The 19792-nt window shown below is 44.1% G+C and overlaps 1 protein-coding gene across 2 annotated transcripts in view; it reads right to left on the reverse strand.

Annotated features, from left to right (window-relative positions):
- Positions 1 to 19792, reverse strand: part of PRKCA (protein kinase C alpha) — a 428415-nt gene that overhangs the window by 55749 nt on the left and 352874 nt on the right. For both annotated transcript variants that reach the window (XM_063080317.1, XM_063080316.1), the window contains exons 9-13: positions 9349 to 9486; positions 8386 to 8559; positions 6093 to 6184; positions 3503 to 3565; positions 2482 to 2620 (exon numbers count right to left, since the gene is read on the reverse strand). In XM_063080317.1, coding sequence (XP_062936387.1) covers positions 2482 to 2620; positions 3503 to 3565; positions 6093 to 6184; positions 8386 to 8559; positions 9349 to 9486 — 606 coding nt within the window. The remainder of the gene's footprint in view (positions 1 to 2481; positions 2621 to 3502; positions 3566 to 6092; positions 6185 to 8385; positions 8560 to 9348; positions 9487 to 19792) is intronic.

Genomic DNA, 19792 nt, shown 5'->3' on the forward strand with positions numbered 1-19792 from the left:
AAGCAGTGCAGCTGTTTTATTTCATTTTTCAATAAAAGTTAACTGCAATCTAAACATAGATTTTGGTTGCTGCTTATCTGCAGGAATGCCACCTGTTATAAAGCAGAAGCACTCTGAGGGACCCTGCATGATGTATTTTTGTATCCCTTCTGGTGCCACACTTGGTACAGTAAGTACGGAGAATGCTGTTTGGACACGGGAATGGCTCAAGTCTTTGAGCAGTTCAGTGCAGTGAGCAGCACAAAAGTCTGGACACAGCCTGAGCGTAGGGCTGAAGCCTAATCCTGGCATGTCTTAGTAATGTGGCCTCAGACTCACCACTTACAGCCTCAGTCACCTCATCTGAAACGTGGGCCTGACGTGACCTCCCTTAGGGGGCCTGTTATAAGGACTAAATGAGGAAAAGCATACGTGGTGACTGGCACATAGCAGACACTCAATAAATGGTGCCTGCTCCCTTTGGTATTGATCATACAACAATAAAGTGGATATAAGGAGAGGAATGAAGTCTTCAGAAATATGAGAAAGTACAGCAACAGCATATCATTCCCTGTGAATGAAGAGGCTTGAAGAACCAAGACATGCTAGAAGTACGTTTAGGCATACCTGGTGGAGGGGGGCGGGGAGGTTCTCCAGTACAGAAGTCATCATAATGAGCATGATAGATTGAATAATGTCCCCTCTCTCCTAAAGATGTGCACATCCTAATGCCTGGAACCTGTGATTATATTACCCTTATGTGGTTAAAAAAAAAAAAAAAAAAGGACTTTGCAGAAGTAAGTTAAGGATTTGAGATGGGGAGATGATCCTAGATTAACTGAGTGGGCCCAAGGTAATCACAGGATCCCTGTGGGAGGCTGGAGGACTGGAATCAGAAAACACAGAGACCGGAAGAGACTACACTGCACAGAAGACAGATGGTGGCACCATGAGCCAAGGGATGCAAGCTGTCTCTAGAAGTTGGAAAAGACAAAGACATAGGTTCTCCCCTAAAGCTTCCAGAAAAAAACAGCCCTGCTGACAGTTTGACTTTAACCCAGTGAGACTGACTTTGGACTTCTGACCTCTAGAACTGTAAGATAATAAATTTGTGTTAATGTAAGCTGCTAAGTTTTTGGTTGCTGCAGTAGCAATAGGAAACTCATACAGCGAACAAAAATGAACAAAAAGAACAAAAAAGACAAGACACTCAAATGAACAAATCTTAATTATATAGAAAATATTTTCTCTGTGGGACACTGTCGTTCCTGGTGATATCACACAGCTGCAGTGTTACTGAACATAAAAAGCTATATATTTGATCAGCAGAGCCCTGGTTTTAATGGAGATGAAGTTAAAAGCCACCGTTATTACTGAAAATGCTGCTGTTGTCTGTCTCAAGATTCTACAGCATCTGGTGGGTTGTTAAATGGAGGTGTACAGCTCATAACCACAGCTTACTCAGTACCTGTCAGTCAGTAGAAGGCTTCAGAATAAATATTGCATCAAGAGGTTTATTTTTTACTGTACCATCTCTCTATTGTTCATATTTTAAAAAGCAATTGTACAAGGAGGACATTGTTATCCCTCAACTGCCACTGAAGAAACACAGGGGTTCGGAGAAGTAACTTGTCTGAGTTCGTACAACCTGTAAATGATAGTCAGGATTGAAGCTCACATTGGTCTGACTTCTGAGTTTGTGTCTTTTCCACTACACTTAGTATCTCTGAGATAAATGCATGGGGCAGGTCAATGCTGAATAAATGTGTTCGGTCACAAGGCAATGTTGAATAAATGTGGGTAAGCTACCAACAGCAAATATGAGGGCTCTATGAAGAGCTCAGGCCGGCCCAGATTTGAATCTACTGCTTTCCACCATGCCAGAGCTCAGCCAGGAAAAGATGGCTGAATCCACAGGGCTATGATCTATTCTATCATTGGCATGTAGGAAGCTTTACAAAATAGGAAGAAAAGTCTTCTATATATGTTATAACAAAGAGAGCAGTATGGCCACTGCTGTAAAGATACAAATCCTGGAACCATTCTGCTTATTACCCCACCTGTATGTACTTCCTAGATTAGACATCATGAGCAACACGTAGTTTAGAGCACCAATCACTCGATGTTACCAAAAAGCCATCATTGCAACCACCTTCTCACCCACCTTTTCCAGGCAGAATATTTTCATAAGCAACTCCCTCCAAACAGTGTTTCTTAAATTATATTGCCCACAACCAGGTAAGGAGTACATTTTACCATGCAACTGACTTATATGCACACATAACAAAACCAAAAGTTCTATGAAACAAGACATAGCCTTGCTATGTGCAATGAGCTCTCCTATTTCCTCTATTTTAGTCTATTTTGTCCAGTTGAGTCTATTTGGGGTCAAGACCCACATGTTGTCTTAGGGATTCATGAGTAACCCTACTCCCCACATGGGGGTTGTGTTTGTAGTTTGAAAGAACTGGTCTAGAAAACAAGGAGAATTGGGGTCCCTACCTCTGGGGCAATATAATCTGGAGTCCCACAGAAGGTCCTGGTCGTGACTCCATCCATCATGTGCTCCTTGCACATCCCAAAGTCAGCAATTTTGATATGTCCTTCTGAATCCAGCATGACATTATCTAACTTCAGATCCCTGCAAGGAAGGAGGTTAGCATCAGAGTTCTTCTTACGACATAACACACTTTGCTCTATATCTGGTGAAATGGAAGGATATTTGACTAGCTGTCACTTCAATGGCATATTAACTGTAAGTCCCCAGAGAGCAGAGACTAGGAGTTATTGTGTTTTTGTACCTCCAGAGCCTAAATAATACCTGGGATAAGGTAGGTACTAAAATGCACACTGAATAAATGACTAAATGGCTGAAGTAGTTATTCCCAACATTGGCTGAGCCAGTGAATCCACAGATTCCAATTTAGCAGGTTTAGGCAGATCTCTGTCATTTATTAATATCCTGCATGGGGGTGTGACACATAGCCATGTTTGCAAAATCATGGGTTTAGAACCACCTCATTGGGTCACTCGTGAGTCTCTTTCCTTCTGCTTTGTGCCATATGTCCTTTTAATTACTCTTCAATTAATACTGGAAGATGTTCTTATTTCTTTGGCGCCAGACGTTCACTGCAGCCAAGAACTGGAATAATTTAATTCAATAGCTTTTTCCTTCCTCTCCCCAGTTCCATATATTCTTCTCCTGCTCAGCATCTATAACAGAAATTCGGTTCCCATTGCTCCCTGACCTCCATCCCAAACAAAAGGGGGAAGAGGGAGCTGTCAGTGGAAAGAAAAACATTTCTTGTGGAAAGCAGAGATTAGACATAAAATCTGTGAGGTCTAGAAATCACAAGGTGGTTCTGATTTGCCTCAAGGCTGCAGAGAGATCTAAGTCCCAGCAGGTTTTTGTTACCCAGGGGTTATCAACTCCATGTCTTAAGTCCCCATCACGGACTTATATGCCATAGAGGCCCGGCACACCTCTCAACTGTGCTGCTGGGGGAAGAGCTTCAATACACACCTATAAATGATTCCTCTTTTATGAAGAAAGAACAATCCAATGGAAATCTCTGCTGCATAGAATCTGCAAAAGAAAATGTGCCTCAGGCTTTTGGCTTGCTTTTTTTGCATTCTTGGATACTTTTCACCCTCAAGTTCAAGCATCAAAGAGATAAAATAATGTAAGACCCTAAGGCTTCCAGAGCCAGCTTCATGCTGCACGTTCTTCCAATCCCGGGCCCTTGCCTCCATCCTTTCACGATTCCCACTCACCCAATAATGGTACCACTAATAAAGTCAAGGAGACAGGTGCATTTTTTTTGCCTGGGGAGGGTGGGAAGGTAATTTGCTGCCTACAAAGTAATTTCTCATATAATCGTTTAGGGAGTGGATACCTGTTAAGAGTATTCTATGTGAGAAGCATGGTAGAGTGGAGAAAATTTCCATTTTCCTATTCATGGACAGAATACATTGGTGTTTGAAAATACAATTACTCCCTGGAGGACAAAGTACAGTGCGGGATGAACTCCTTAGCTAGTTTATTCATTCCTTCCAAGAGCTGGAATAAATGAGACATGCACCATGATTCATATCCGAGTTTACCCTTTTAAATAATTCATAATAAAAAGCAGTTACTGCCATCACTTCAAAATTGTTAATAGGTTAATATCTGAAACTCAGATTAAATGGGGAAGATGTTTTAAAATTTGCATAGCATTTAGGAGTCTTTGAAGTCTGCGAAGCCACAAGACAGTGCCTGCGCAAATATCACACCCAAGAGGCTTAAAATAAGCACACATGTCTACAAGAGCAGAGATGAAAAATCCCTAATGATAAGGACCAAATTGTTAATGGTGGGGATGGGGTGGGGGGCTACTTCTGAAGGCTGACGGGACAGGATGGGATGGCGAAAGGAGAAGAGATGGGATTACAGGTGATTTTTACATCACTTTTCATGTTTTTCTGTATCTTTAAAAAACTGTTCTGCAACACAAATATAATGAAAGGGTATTGGACTAGACACCTTTATGTTACTTCATAACATAAGGTGCCTATTTGCTATTTAGTCTTTACAGCTCTATGTTATCAAGCTTTATTGCTTTATTTTACAATCCGATCATTTTAATGCTTTTTATCTAACAACATGAGAGAGTGGATAAGGGCAGGCATTTCTGAAAACTAAAGAGTAAAAATAAAAGCTGAAAAAAAAAAAATCCCCCTTTACATTTTTTAAGTTTGCTACCAAAGAATTTCCTATCCTACCTTCAGTTAATTTTCCGTAGGGTGGATAATCCCACACAGGCCAAAAATTCTTTTAATGTGTCTTTTAGGTTGGACATCAGCCAGAATCCTATTGACATTTGCTAACTCGATTCATCAGGGTGTACGCCTGCTATGCCTCCTCATTTAGGGAAATAAATCCACCATTTGTTTAGGCTTGCTTCTGCTGGGTTTCCTGAGACCTCCTGGCCCTGGACATGTGGGATGATGCTTCAAGTATCAGAATCCACCGCCTGCTCCCCCAGATGGATAAATCTTCCATCCTCACCTGGAGCCTGTATCTCTTCCCTGTGCTGCCAATGCCTGGATTCCAGCATCCAAGTTGCACGCCAATGAAATGTTTCAAACTGAGCTCACAATTCTCCCCCAAAACCACCTCCTTCTTGTTGGCCGCCCCCACCCAAACCTAATGTGAGGCATCGTTTGAAGAATCTTCTCTCATCTCACCCCCCAGTCAGCAAGTTCTGCTTTCTTCCTCCAGAATGTGTCTCAGAGATACTTAGTGCTCTCTGGCTCCAAGGTCAAGCCCTAAGTACAGCTCCACTCCTCCTGTATAAAGACTGTTGACCACCTGCTAGCACCCGCCACTGCGTTCCCGCCCATCCTTCCTTCTTCCCAAAGCCAGAGGGCTCTGTGAAAACTTAATCTGACGGTGCCAAGTCCCACGGAAGCCCCTTTCCTTTTCCATAGCCAGGCCCACCACGAGGCTCTTCACCCAAGTTCCTGTCTTCCCCACTCCACCGCCACTTTCACATCATGCTGAGCTGCAGGCCACTCCCTGGACTTGCCCCTGCATCTTTTCACATCCTCTTGTTGGAAGGCTCCTCATCCACCTCTGGGTGGGGCATTCCCTGAGGACATGTTTCTCTCACTCCCTGACTTTTAGGGGCTTGTGTGGTATCCTATGTATGCCTCTATGGTTATGGCAATGTGTCATAATTGTTAGGTGACTTCTCCAACTCCCAGTTAGAGCATGAGCTCCCTGAGGGCAGGCAGAACCTCACTCCTCTTGCACTCCCAGTGCCTGGAGCATAGAAGGTGTGCAATAACCACATGTTTAATAGATGAATGAACAATTCCATCCACGAGGACAGAGCCGGGAGATGAAGGAATACATCAGAAACTCCAGCTTATCGGAAATAGAAAAAACTGTTCCTTAGGAAACATCTAGATGGACCCTGCCAATAGATTTGCCCCCCACCCCCTGGAAGTAACAGAGCTGAACCCCAAATGAGCAGAGTCCGTCCTTGACATTTCACCCAGCAGAAGTTCCCTGTTGGCAGTACTGGGTTGTCTAAAGTTAAGGGACTTAAAAAAAAAAAAATACTCACACTGCTTGTGGTTCCTTAAATTTTCCTACTTGCTGAATATGGTACATGAGGTCCCCACCATTGACGTACTCCATGACGAAGTACAGCCGGTCCTGCAGACCAAGGTTCAACATGTCAGTAGGGCTCCTCCCCCCAGAGTGGCTCCTTTACTCTTCACAGGTTATGTGTTACTTTCCTACTAGTGAAATGTGGGCTGCACTGGCAAATCTGCTCAGACTAGAGGTCTTTAAAATTGTTTTTTCCAAAGAAAGAATAAGTAATAAACCCTCTTCCATGAGAGCCTGGGACATATATATAAAGTCATTACGTAACTCTGAAATAATGGCTCTCTGCCAACGTGTGACCCTTCTGGTTACATATGTTCCCTCGAACATTAGCAATGGCCTCAAACATTCCTCCTTTTTTCCTATACACATAATACATTTCTAAGCTAGGGACGGTGTGAAGAATTCACATTGGCCAATTGTTTCATTTTACCTAGTGATTGTTGATGGCCCAAATGTTTAAAGGCTGGTTTGCAAAGTCTAGGAGGCGTGCAGTGCTAATGTAGTAACATGTTTATTAAATGGATACTTCTGAAAACGCATCTCTTGGGTTAGGCTGGGCTGATAATATAATATATCCTGGGTGGGATAGAGGGAGGAGTGTAAACATAGAAGCTAATCAAATGTTCTTTTGCATCCATAATATGCCCAAATATTGTTTTTACATTTTCTCCGTCACTGGTATGCTAAGTATTGGCCCCACAAAGGACATACATCATAGAACCAAATACATCAGCATACTTATGAGGACATTATGCTGGGACAGATGCAGAGATGGAGGGGTTTAACAGTGAAATAACTAACAGCACAGCACCCCAAGGTAAATGCTGACCTTTGCTCTCTTCTAGGAAACATCACCATTTTGCAGAGGTTATTAAACATTAAAGTGTTGCTTTTTGCACAGGGAGAGAAAAAAAACCATGAAGCCGGTACTAATAGCCAGAAAACAGCTCTGGGAGCTTCAATCTCTAGCTTCCCTGTTATGAACTTTAATTTCATCTTCATTTCTTTGTTTTGGAGCATTCCAGAGCTTATTCAGGGTAACCAGGTTACAGGCTCTGGGCTGGGATTCAGAGATGTGGCTCTCCATTCCCAGCATGCGCTCTTCTCTCCTTGGCTCTACGTGGTTCAGAGTCGGTGGCAGCTGCTGGGAGCAGGGAGGAGACTGTGCCACCAGCGCTAGGCTTATACACGGTAGCCAGTACCTGGCTCCGCAGTCTTCACTGCACACCCTGAGACTGTGTGTGGCTGCACTGACATTTTGAGATTCTAAAATTCAAAAGCACTGACGGGTACCCATCGAGAGTTTAAAGAGAGACATAAAAGACATAATCAATTTCTGACCAACATCCAGTTGAAAACAGTAATAATCCTAACAGTAGCAATTATAGCTACTGATTATTGAGTCATATTTAAAAGGCACAGCCTCTGAGGAGTGGGAAGCCCATCTTTGGCAATGCCTCACAAAGGTGCCATCTAAATGTCTATATTTCTTGTAGGCCACTCACAAGGCCACTATTGACCTATTAGGGCTTTGAAATTTTTTTGTCCTCTGTTTAGTTTTACTCTATGACGGGGTCAGTAAAGGGCCGGACAATAAATACTTTAGGCTTTGCGTGTCTCTCGTGACTACTCAACTCTGCTTTTGTGGTGCAAAAGTAGCTGTAGACAGTAGGTAAATGAATGAGTGGTGATGTGTTGCACAAAAACTATTTATGGATGCTGACATTTGAATTTCATTTCATTTTCATGTGTCATGAACTGTTATTCTTCGGATCTTTTTTGACCTTTCTTAGAGTTCATGGACCTTACAAAACAGGCCACAGTTAGCCAACCTCTGTTGTGTGGCATTAAACACTAACACAGTCCTTTACAAAACTGAGTCTCCTAATGTTCCAGTGCCATGCTTGGCAGCTAAATCCGCAGTCTCAAGCAGCCAGGACTGTGAGTTATTTTCTTGTATTTGTATCCCCAAGTCTTAGTCCAATGCCCAGCATGAAGAAACGTTCATATAATTGTATGCTGAATTAAATGGCACGAATGTCAAGTCTCTAAGCAGAGAACATCACAGAGAGGGGACATCCCAAATCTACCAGCAGCAGAGGGGTGAGAGGTTGTCCCTGGTCACCTCTGCCTGCCATTATGTTATGCCTTTCTCTAGCCTTCCCCACAGGATCACGATGCTGAGACGCCTTGGTTCAGGTGGAGTCCTGAGAGCATGCTGGGAGATACACCCCTGGGGTCCTCACCACTGTCTGGAAGCAGGAGTGCAGCTGTGTCAGGAATGGAGGCTTGTCCAGCAGAGCCAAGACTCGCTTTTCCACCATGGTGCACTCCACGTCATCATCCTGAATCACCACATCCTTCTTCAGGATTTTGATTGCATACAGCTCCTCTGTCCCCTTCCTGTCAGCAAGCATCACCTGAGGACAGACCAAGAACGACCTGAACGCTCTAAGCATCATCTGGTCCTGGGAATGGAGATGTGGGGAGGAACCAGGCCAGGTGACAGCTCAGCAACAGTTCATGCAAATTTTAAATATGTGACATAAAATATAAAAACTGCAAATTTTGAAATATTGCATGTCATCACAAATTGAATTCTTCCACCATTTGTACAATGCCTAAGCTATCAAGATTTGCACACTGCGGAGGCTGTTGCCACATGATGGCGCTATTTTGGTTGTGAAAAGGAATATTCAGTGTTCTATATCTAGATTAGTCTGGAATTATGTCCACTTTCCAGGAATATTCTTAGAGTAAAATATGACTGGCCTTTATAATCTCACAAGTCAAGGACCCAGACAAAGAAAAAGGTAAGATCGAAATCAGTTCCTGGACCTAACATGAGATTTGAGACCACAGAAGGAAGATAAGACCCCGTAAGCTGAAGACCTCATTTCAGTATCTCTTAATAATTACATTTGCTTACTACAAGTCAACATTTAATGTTTAGTTGTGAAAACTATTCATTCAGCCAACATTTTGGAACACCCCTCTGTTCTGAACACTGTGAAATGGTAATACACAGTGAACCTGCTGTAGCTTCTTGGATACAGTTGTTTTTAATGAAATGAAATAGGAAACATCTGAGCAATGTGAACAGATAGCAGGAAAATCTAAAGGACTGTTCTGGAAACCTCAGGGAGGACAAAATTGATCCAACATGCTCCGCAAATGCCCTTTCACTTCACAGACAACTGTCTTCTTACCTTTCCAAAACTCCCTTTCCCCAGCACCATGAGGAAATTGAAGTCGGTGAGTTTCACTCTGTCAAGGTTGTTGGAAGGTGGTCTCCTGTCTTCAGAAGGGCTGATTACTTTGTTACCAGCAGGGCCAAGCTTGGCTTTCTAAACAACAAGCACAAAGGTGAAAAGCAATCAGTCATTTTTCCAGGGAAAGCTTGTAACTAAGCTTGAAGCTGGCTTGCAGGTGGGAGGTGGGATGGAGCAAGAAAAGGAATTTGAGGGTGACAACTTAATACCTGCTCATACATCAGTGGCTATACTCACCTAAGGGGAATGTCTGCAAAGTAGCAAAAAATTGTCCTCACCTATCACAAGACAAATCTTTATATAGTTAACCAAGAATCAAGTCCTGGGAGTCTGCCGAGGGCAGGTGTATTTTAATTCTGATACGTAAAATTTAACTTCTTGGGGCAAAAGAGTGCTTCAGGACTGATAACATAATAAAGGAAATAAACTGTGGGTTGATGTTTTTCTTATTTGTAGATTTTCCAATTTAAAGTTAATCTGAATAAGGAAACTAGTATCCAGCAAAAAGAGAGAAGAACATCCTCTGGAGAGGAACTACTTAAATGGCAAGCTGTGGGGATGATTTATCGCTATATCCAAATGTACACTAAGAAGAACAGGGTGTGTTTTTTTAAATCAGGAGCTGAACTCACTAAAAAAAAAATGGTGATATATATGAGAATCTGTTTCACATGAAACACACAGTGCCTTTGAGCCTGAAGAATACCTCATCAAGGACGGGTGAGCTACCAAAAGGAGGTTTTATAAACTAGACTCATGCCACACAAAAGCCCTGGAGGGAACCACACCCTCTGATTCTCACAGGGGAATAAGAGTCCCGTGCCAAAGGGACAGTCAACAAAGGAGCCCCTGGAGGAACTGGAGAAGCCTATGGTGGGTGGAGAATCCCACCACCACACTCTGCATTATGGACATTTACCTGACAATGAGGGAGCTGGACGCAGGACACATCAGCTGCTGACAGGGCTGGGGTCCTAGGGGCTGGCTAAGCCTCCCCAGCCATAGCCCTAAGCCCAAGGACAGGTGCTTGCTCTGGATACCTTCTTAATGTGATGGTGCACCTCCCTCCCCAACGCAGCAGACCTGACTCTAAGTATGGTTCTGAGCTTTGGAGCAGCTGCCAGGGTATCACTCAAGTCGACACCTTTGTGGTTACCAAGAAAATGGCAAAGGAGCTATGGAAGGCATTTGGGGGCCTTTGGTATGGCTCAAAGCCTTGGAAAGACCGGTTCTCAGTTCTTGGGGAAAATGTGGGATTTGCAGTTTTTTGTTTAGCAGCAGAGAAGGCTTACGAGGAATTGTCCATACTCCCTCTTTGAGCACCAGCAACCCTTCACCCCATAATTACTGAGTGAGTCCCCTTGTACCAGGCTCTGCTGGGGAGACTGCATTAGCAGAAGAACCCCTGCCAGCCGTCTCTGGGCTCCCAACCCTAACACAGAGCTGACCTTGGCCCAGGATACGCACTCGACACTTTGGTTGAATGAATAATAAAAAAAAAAGCCTGAATGTGCATCTCAGATGCTTTATTAGAGAAGAAGGCAATGTTCTTCTCTAATAAAAATAACTCATTGGTGTAGGGATAGAATTTCATGAGCACACCCATTTCAGCAGAGACATTAAAACATGGGGAACAGAGGGTCTTGACATTTTTGCTTCATGGCTGAAAGTATTTAATATGGCTGTGCCCTACTTCTAATGGCAGTGCATGGTGGGAAACACCTGTGAACTTGGGGTCATTGGAAACACTGAAGTTCTGTAAAGATGGAACATGAACTGCAACGGCACATAAACTGTCCTCCCACTTCAGCAGAGGATGGAACGGGTTTTAAGACAGACTTGTGGAGAAAGAACCAGGACTCAACCAAGTTTCCACTGGGGCCCGGTCAACTACAAGACCAGCCCAGTCCTCCAGTCATCTGCCTTAGGAATGATTCCAAGTCGAGAAACTTTCTAGTCTGTGTCTAAATGTAAAAGAATAATCAGGAAGTCCAAGTTTGGGATGAGAATACCAACTACACCACTCTTCTGCTCTTCTGATTTATAAGAAGAAAAAAGTTATCAGTAAGAGGCACAAAGAGACTAATTTTATTTTCTCAGGAACTTCACAGTAACATCTGAAAAACCCCAAACACAACTGACTCACTGATGTGAGGTGCTTTGAACAGTAGAAAGGTATTTCCACCTGGGTGAAGTTGCTACTCATAGTACTGATGACTGCCCACTTCCACTTGTAGCATGTGGCTCTGACCAGCTATCCCTGACTCGTGTGGCATTAACAGCCACCATCCCTTCCTCCTTTGATGCATCATCAGCACAGACAGGGAGTGTGGGCTAATGCAAGCAATGGGCCTCCAGAGTGGGAAGAGAGCTCTTCACACACGATGAGTCCACTGCCGTTACTACAGGCCATAACATAACAATGGCTTTGTGAGTCTTGTGCTGTGACCTTAGTTTAGTTATGTCAGCCTAAAGGGATATAAAGACAAAAGCATTTTGGCATTCAAGGACTTCTGAACCCATCTGCAATATGATCTTGGAATCAGGTCTGAAATCAGTCCACGAGGTTTGGGAGGAACATTGGTGGAAGAGACTCCTACTCCCAGGAGGTGAAGCTGGAGCTGGACAGGAAGGCACAGGCTCCCTGTCCTGCGTGGGCATTCTTTTTAGCTGGAAGCAGGGTTGAGTTTTCTGCAGCTGGTAGAGCAGGCGGTTGATTGAGAAGGGACTGGCCAGAGTGTGGGGTCCGGAGCAGGCCAGGCTGGCCATACTGATCACATTCACATCAGAGGGTGAGGGGAGACATCTCCCAGCCCGAGCCAGTCCTGAGATAAGAGCGGCAGGGCGTCTTATTGCAGTCTTTCCCACAAGAGCAGTCTTTCTCCCGTTTCCCCTGCGAACAGGCTTCTGGAGCTATCTCCACACTGCCACCTTCAGGCCTTACTACCAAAGGACACAGAGCCATCTCCAACACTGAGTTTTCAAAAACAGCTCTTCGATGGTAGAAAAGTCCACACCCTCATAACCTCAGCAGTTTGGGCCTGTCTTTGGGCAAGCCCCACTCTCGATCTGGGTCTGATAAATAAAATAATGGGGTTGGAGGAGTCAGCCAATGGGTACCCTAGCAGCTGCATCACTGGGGCAGGAGAGGCCTGAGAGGACCACACAGGACTCCCAGGCAGGCCATGGGCCAGGCTGGGACCAGATGCTGTGACAGCCTTGCCCTCTAGGCCACGGTCAGCACCACCTTTGTATTGCAATGACGCCAGCCCTCCTGGGCCCACTACCCCTTGCCTGACTCCTCCCCATCCTCCAGGTCCCAGCATAATCACTATTTCTTCAGCAAATCCCCTGCACAAAGATGCCCTGCTACTTGCCATCATAGTACCCCAGGCTTTTCCTCAACAGCTCACGTGGCAACTGGTCAGTATTCATTTACAGGTATGTTGATTTGTTTCATGTCTCTTGAAGTCACCACTGGCAAATCTATCCACAACTCACAGCCAGTCTACTTCCATTTACATCCATGATCTGCCCTGTTCCCAGGCCCCACCTCTGGCGGCACTAGGGCAGTGGCTCTGCTGGTCTCCCCACTCCCAAACCACCCCTGCAGGCTGCTGGCCAGAGGGATCCCATCTCTCCTGGTTTCACTGGTTTCCCATGTGGCAGAGAGAAAAAGACCCAGTCCTTAAACAGATGAGGAGGAGGAGGAGGAGGAAGAGGAGGAGGAGGTTCTCGGCTCCCTGCTCTGTCACTCTGTCTCAGCCACAACAGCCTTCCCGAAGTTCTCCGGGAAGGTCTTCCCCCTGCCCTTTCTTCTCCCTAGAAAACTCTCTTACCTCTGCTCAGTCACCTCTTCCAAACGGCCTTTCCCCACTGACACTCTTTCCCCACCCCATCCCTTCTGCCCCTCCTGTCTGACTTTTCTTGCCAGCACTGTCACCACCTGACTTCAAGTCTGCAAGGGCAGGGGCCTCCAAACCCAGCTCCAGCACCCACCCTGCCTCCCTGGAATTTCCCACCTGTGGCAGACTTTGCCTGTGCTCTGCCCACGTTTCCTGAGCTCTGAGAACCCATGAACACCTGAGGCTGTCTTAGGGCTCTATCCAGGTCACTCCTGCAGAGGCAGCCTGAGATGCCCGTGAGCTACCGCCCCTCCCACCAACCGCGACGGGATGCAGGTTCCATACTGCTTCCCAGCTCCCGCAGCACTGAGCTCCCACTGCCCACAGTAGTAATCAGCTTAATAACACACCCTTAGCTGGTTTCCTTCCTTCCCTGGGTCACATCCCTACTCCCGACATGTGTCTCTTAGAATCCTATTCCGAACAACTTGTTCTCAAAACCCCATGGCCAAGTCAGCCTCTGGGAGACCTAAACAAATACAGATACCTTCCTCCTGGATTTACTGATCTGTCTGCTTCCCTAGACAGATCCTAGAAGGTAAGAACCAAGCCTTACTCAACTTTGTATCTTACACCAAGCACCACACCAGGCACATAATTACAACCCACTGAATCTCTCTCTCTCATCCATCCATCCATCCACATACATGTACATTAAGTGCCAGGACTAACAGAATTTGCAGAGGCTAACACATAAGCAGCACTGGTCAGTCAGATGACAACCTTTATACAGAAAAGCAGTTGTTTTGGGTTAGTTGTTGCCGATAATCACCCCTGGGCTCTATGCATTTGGATATTCATATATAATCTGAACTCTCTCTCAAGCAATCACTGGTCATGCTGGGACAGCCACACAGAAGTGCTGGGAGGTCATTCCTGCCTGTAGGGGGGCTGACCACACGATGACTCTCCCCAGAAGCCACAACAGACTACTTAGCTAGGTTAACAAGCTGAAATCACGCTCTTGGAAGAGTTTCTCGGAAGGGACAGTCCTCCAATGTGACGTCCTGCCTGCCCAAGACCCAGGTGGGATCTCTGGCTGAAAAGCAACAATGAGCCCCTGAACTGACCATTTCTTTCTTTGAGCTTTTCAATGGTGTGTTTGGCAACAGTCTTCCAGCAGGACTGAGAGACCCACTCTTCCTGGCTTGCACTTTGTTGACATAACTCTAGCTGTCATGAATCTAATTCAGACTTCACCGAGAGTGCAAATAAAATTAATATATGTTTAGGGATAAAGCTGAAGCCGATAGTCTATCTGCAGAGATTTCAGAAAACCTGAGGAGACATGAGAATAAGTGTGCTGACATCCTTTCTGTAGCAATGCAAACACAGCCCAACACAGCCAGCTATCCTGCTGGGGTACGTGAGCAAACAGGAATCAAACTACAGAGGCTGAAAAGCAGAACGTCTCCTGAAGATCAACCTAAAACAGTCTGAGCCCGTCAGTAATGCTCCTTGCTGACAGATCCCACATCTCGAGTTCTACCTCACTTGTCTCCAAGTTATATAGAGAAAGGGATGGAGGATCAGGCTCTGAGCAGTGGTCAGTGGATGGAGATCTGGGACTTTCAGTACTGCCATCCTCCCACGGAGCCTTCCTCTGCCCCTACACCAGGTGCAAGTCCCTCTAGGCTCTGAAGTTTAAGTTCTTCAGAGAACAGCAGAGCAGAGAGCAGCAGCCGAGAGCTCAGGGTTTGCATCCTGACTTTATCACACACGGTTGTGTGACTGGGGACAATTTCCTTAACCACTCCAAGCCTCTGGCCCTTCATCTGTAAGATGGGATGATTCTAATGGTGTTCTTCTTAAATGTGAGCTGTTAGGTATGGTGACTGGTACCCAGCGAGTGCTTGATGCTGGGCGCCCTTTATTACTTTTTCCTCCTCCTTACCTCTACTTTCTCAGGTGGGCACAGTGGAATCCTGGCATGGCGCTCTTGCTTGGGACACATTTGTTGCTGAACTCAGAGGTCTCTGTATGAGACTTTAGAATATTCACTCATTTATCCCACAAATATCTGTGTATCCAAAACGGTACCAGGTGCTGGCGAAACCAAGATCAAAAGGGAGTAGCCTCCCTCCCCTCTGAGGAATGTGCAGTCCAAAGGTCCTGTGGTCTACGTCACTGCTACTCAAAGCATGGTCCTCGGACCAGCAGCAGCAGCGGCATCTGTATCAGAAATGCAGACTCTCGGGCCCCACCCCAGACCTGCTGAATCAAAACATGCTCTTTAAACAAGATCCCTGGGTGATTACTGTGCACATTTATGTTTGGGAAATGCTGGTCCAAGTGAGTTGGCACATTTCTCCAAGTTCAAACATCCATCTTAAATTCAATGGTCCCTGAGATCCTTTCTACCTTCAACAATCTTCAATAGGCAACTCTGGAAAGAGCCCTGAACTTGAATTCCAAGGAGCTTGGATCAAATCTTGGCCCTACCCATATTTGCTGTGTGACTCTGGGCAAATGACACCGCCTCTCTGAGCCTCAGGCTCCTTATTTGTAATTCAGATGTAAGACCATATCCCTGGGCTGGGCTGAGGTGAAATGGGGCACCCTCTGCAAATCACCCCAGTGCAGCACCTCACCTCATCCCCTCCACCCTGGTCTTCTTTGATTTGTCCCAGGAAGGAGTCACTATTTGCACTTCCTCCAAGCTCCTGTCACACACCTGCTTCATGACTGTGGACTGAAGCCCTCTGGTATTCAGTGAGCAGCTGCAGGCTGCCTGGGTCAGGGTTCTGTTGGGCTGACTCATGGACCAGACATCCTGTGACCTGGAGATGTGTGAGGCCACAGACAGCCTTTGCAGGAGCTCATGACCTGTTTGGGGGGGCCAAGGCATGTCCCCATGGGCTCCCACATCCTCCCGGAGGGGCAGAGGAGGAAATGGGTCTTGGCTCTAGCTGTTCACCCTGGTTCCCAGAGCACCCACTGTAGCTCCCAAAGGGGGTGGGCTAAGACTGGCACAGGAAAAGACCATGACTTACTAAGACAGCACAGAAATTTTTAAAAAGGCAATAAAAATAGAAACTATGATGTATGGTGTTGTAAAACAGAATAAAGTGACTTTAAATGCTGAAGCTTTAGCATGCTCCTCTTTTAAAAATTATACTAAAATGAGCATATTTTATTGGCTGTGTTTAAACAACTCAGAATCCAGGATTTTTAAGTTCTTCAAAAAACAGCATATTAGCATTTGGTCAAGTCTGGCATTGTGATGTCACTGGAGCACCTGTGAGATCAGGCCGTGCCCTTTGCCTATTAGAAAGTTTACTAATAACTGACATGCATCTCATTTTATAGTACATTCTTGAAGACATAACAGTATGTAATCATTGAAGGTGTTCACAAATTCCAAGGACTCCTATAGTGGCATTCTGTACAGTAAATCACACAAAGTGAATTTGAATACTGCAAACCCAAATCCTCACAGGTTGGGCCTGAAGCATGGTACATGTGTATATAAAAGCACCTGTGTCTGAGGAGCTGTCCAGGTGTAATCAGGCAAGAGAAAGCAATAAAGTGTACCCAGATTGAAAATGACAAAGCCAAGCCATCCCTGTCTGCTGATGACATGATCTTATATACAGAAAAACCTAAAGATACTACTGAAAAATGCTTAGAGCTGATTAACTGTTTCAGCAATGATTAACAGTTTCAGTAATGTTGCAGAAAACAAAATCAATACTCCCAAATCAGTAGCATTTTTATTCTACAATAACAAACTAGCAGAAGAAGAAATCAAGAAAGTAAGCCCATTTACAATTGTCACCAAAAAAAATAAAATACCTAGGATTCAATTTAACCATGGAGGTTAAAGATCTCTACAAAGAGAACTACAAATCACTGCTGAAAGAAATTAAAGACACAAAAAGGTGGAAAGACATTCCATGCTCTTGGATTGGAAGAATGAACATTGCAAAAATATCCATACTACTCAAAATGATCTACAGATTCAATGCAATCCTCATCAACATACCAATGACATTCTTCACAGAAATAGAAAAAACTAATCCTAACATTCATGTGGAACAACAAAAGACCCTGACTAACCAAAGCAATCCTGAGCAAAAAAAAAAAAAAAAAAGCTGGAGACATAACACTATCTGATTTCAGATTGTACTACTAAGTTACAGTAACCAAAACATCACGGTACTGGCATAAAAATAGACAAATGGACCAATGGAACAGAATAGAGAACCCAGAAATCAACCCACATACTTACAGCCAACTGATACTTGACAAAGGCAACAAGAACATACGTTGGGGGAAAGAGTGTCTCTTCAGTAAATGGTGCTGGAAAATTGGACATCCATGTGCAGAAGAATGAAACTAGTCCTATACCTCTCACCATATACCAAAATCAACTCAAAATGTATTAAAGACTTAAGTGTAAGACCTGAAACTATAAAACTATTAAAGGAAAACATAGGGAAAACACTTCAGGAAGTAGGACTTGGCAAAGACTTTATGAAGAGGACCCCAAAAGCACAAGCAACAAAAGAAAAAATAAACAAATGGGATTATATCAAGCTAAAAAGCTTCTGCACAGCAAAGGAAACAATCAGCAGAGTAAGAAGACAACCTACAGAATGGGAGAAAATATTTGCAAACTATACATCCAATTAATATCCAGAATATACAAGGAACTCAAACAACTTCACAGTGAAAAAACGATGAATTCAATTAAAAAATGGGCAAAGGAGCTGAACAGACATTTTTCGAAGGAAAACACGCAAATGGCCAACAGGTACATGAAAAAATGCTCACCATCACTGATCATCAGGGAAATGCCAATCAAAACTACACTGAGATATCATATAAGTACCGCGCGCTAACCGATTGCGCCACTGGAGCTTCTACACTGAGATATCATCTCAACCGAATCAGACTGGCTATAATCAAAATGATGGAGAACAACAAATGCTGGTGAGGATGTGGAGAAAGGGGAACTCTTCTGCACTGTTGATGGGACTGTAGATAAGTACAACCACTATGGAAAACAGTATGGAGGTTTCTCAAACAACTACAGATAAAACTACCATATGATCTAGCAATCCCACTACTGGGTATATGCCCAAAAGAATGAAAATCATCACGTCGAAGGGATATTTGCACTCCCATGATCATTGCAGCTTTATATATAATAGCCAAGATATGGAACCAACCTAAGTGTCCATTGATGGATGACTGGATAAGGAAAATGTGACATATATACACAACGGAATATTACTCAGCCATAAAAAAGAATGAAATTTTGCCATTTGCAGGAATATGGATGAGATTGGAGAAAATTATGTTAAGTGAAATAAGCCAGGCACAGAGGGAAAAATACCACATCCTCACTCATAAGTGGGAGCTGAGAGAGAAAGAAGAAAGAAAGACCACAATGGTTGTTGGACTTGCAGAGGGAGAGAATAGACCTAGGGTGGCCAGGGGTTGGGGGGAGCGAGGGGGGATTGGGGAGAGGTTGTGTGGGGGACATGGGGAATAATTGCAATTTGAGGTTGTGGTCATGCTGATAGTATTGATCTGATCACCACATCTTGGGCACAAGTGCTGACAGTCAGCTCTGTGCTCCATGAATATGTACAATCAATAAAAAAAAAAGAGTGGCTCTCCACATTCAGCTCACTATTAGGGGGTTTTACAAATTAAAATTTAGAGGAAGTTGTGACAAATGACTTCCACTGAGTATCTATGAGGGACTGGATGGCAGTTCATTTTCTATTAGGTTAAACAGTTTGCAACTGCTATGCTGTGACAATAAATCTGACCAATGGTAACAGTGATTTCAAATGGTTTAACTTAATATCATAGATAACCTGCAATGTTTAAATTTTGTATAATGAATATACACACTAGCTTTGGTATGTGGGAAAACAGACCAAAAAGACACAGGGGAAATGTACGGCCTCTAATACAACAACCTTCTGCCTTGAAATTCTTACAAGAGGTGCTGATTTATCTTCAGTGGGAATCCCAGTCCAAAGATTCATCTAGTGAGAATGCAGAGTCTAAAATGTAACTTTATGTCTCCCAGTGGGTCTATCCTATCATTGTGGAACCTCTGGGTAACCCTCTGAAGTACGGTTTAATTCCACTTCCAATGTGTTAATTCTCACCTATTTTGTGAATGTGTCTTCAATAACACAGTATCTGCTAGCATCACTGAAAATATGGCTCTGATTGACATATTTATCAAAGACATTTGCAGTGTGCAGAGAGATGACAACAGGTTTTTTTCTATTTCAATTCTGAGGGCAGATAGGCCAACAATGACGAACTGTACAAGCAAATGAATTATTGTGGATTTCTCCTACAATTTTTTTTCTGCACGATGAAAATGCTCTGTATTCAGGACTTACCTGAAACTGGGAAAACTGAGGTGTTTCAGTGCTACTCCATAAACAGGGCATGGTTAATAGAAACAGTTATGCTATATAAAACCAAGAACCTCAGCGTGTATC

The sequence above is a fragment of the Cynocephalus volans genome, chromosome 16, assembly GCF_027409185.1.
Source record: "Cynocephalus volans isolate mCynVol1 chromosome 16, mCynVol1.pri, whole genome shotgun sequence".
Classification (NCBI taxonomy): Eukaryota; Metazoa; Chordata; class Mammalia; order Dermoptera; family Cynocephalidae; genus Cynocephalus; species Cynocephalus volans.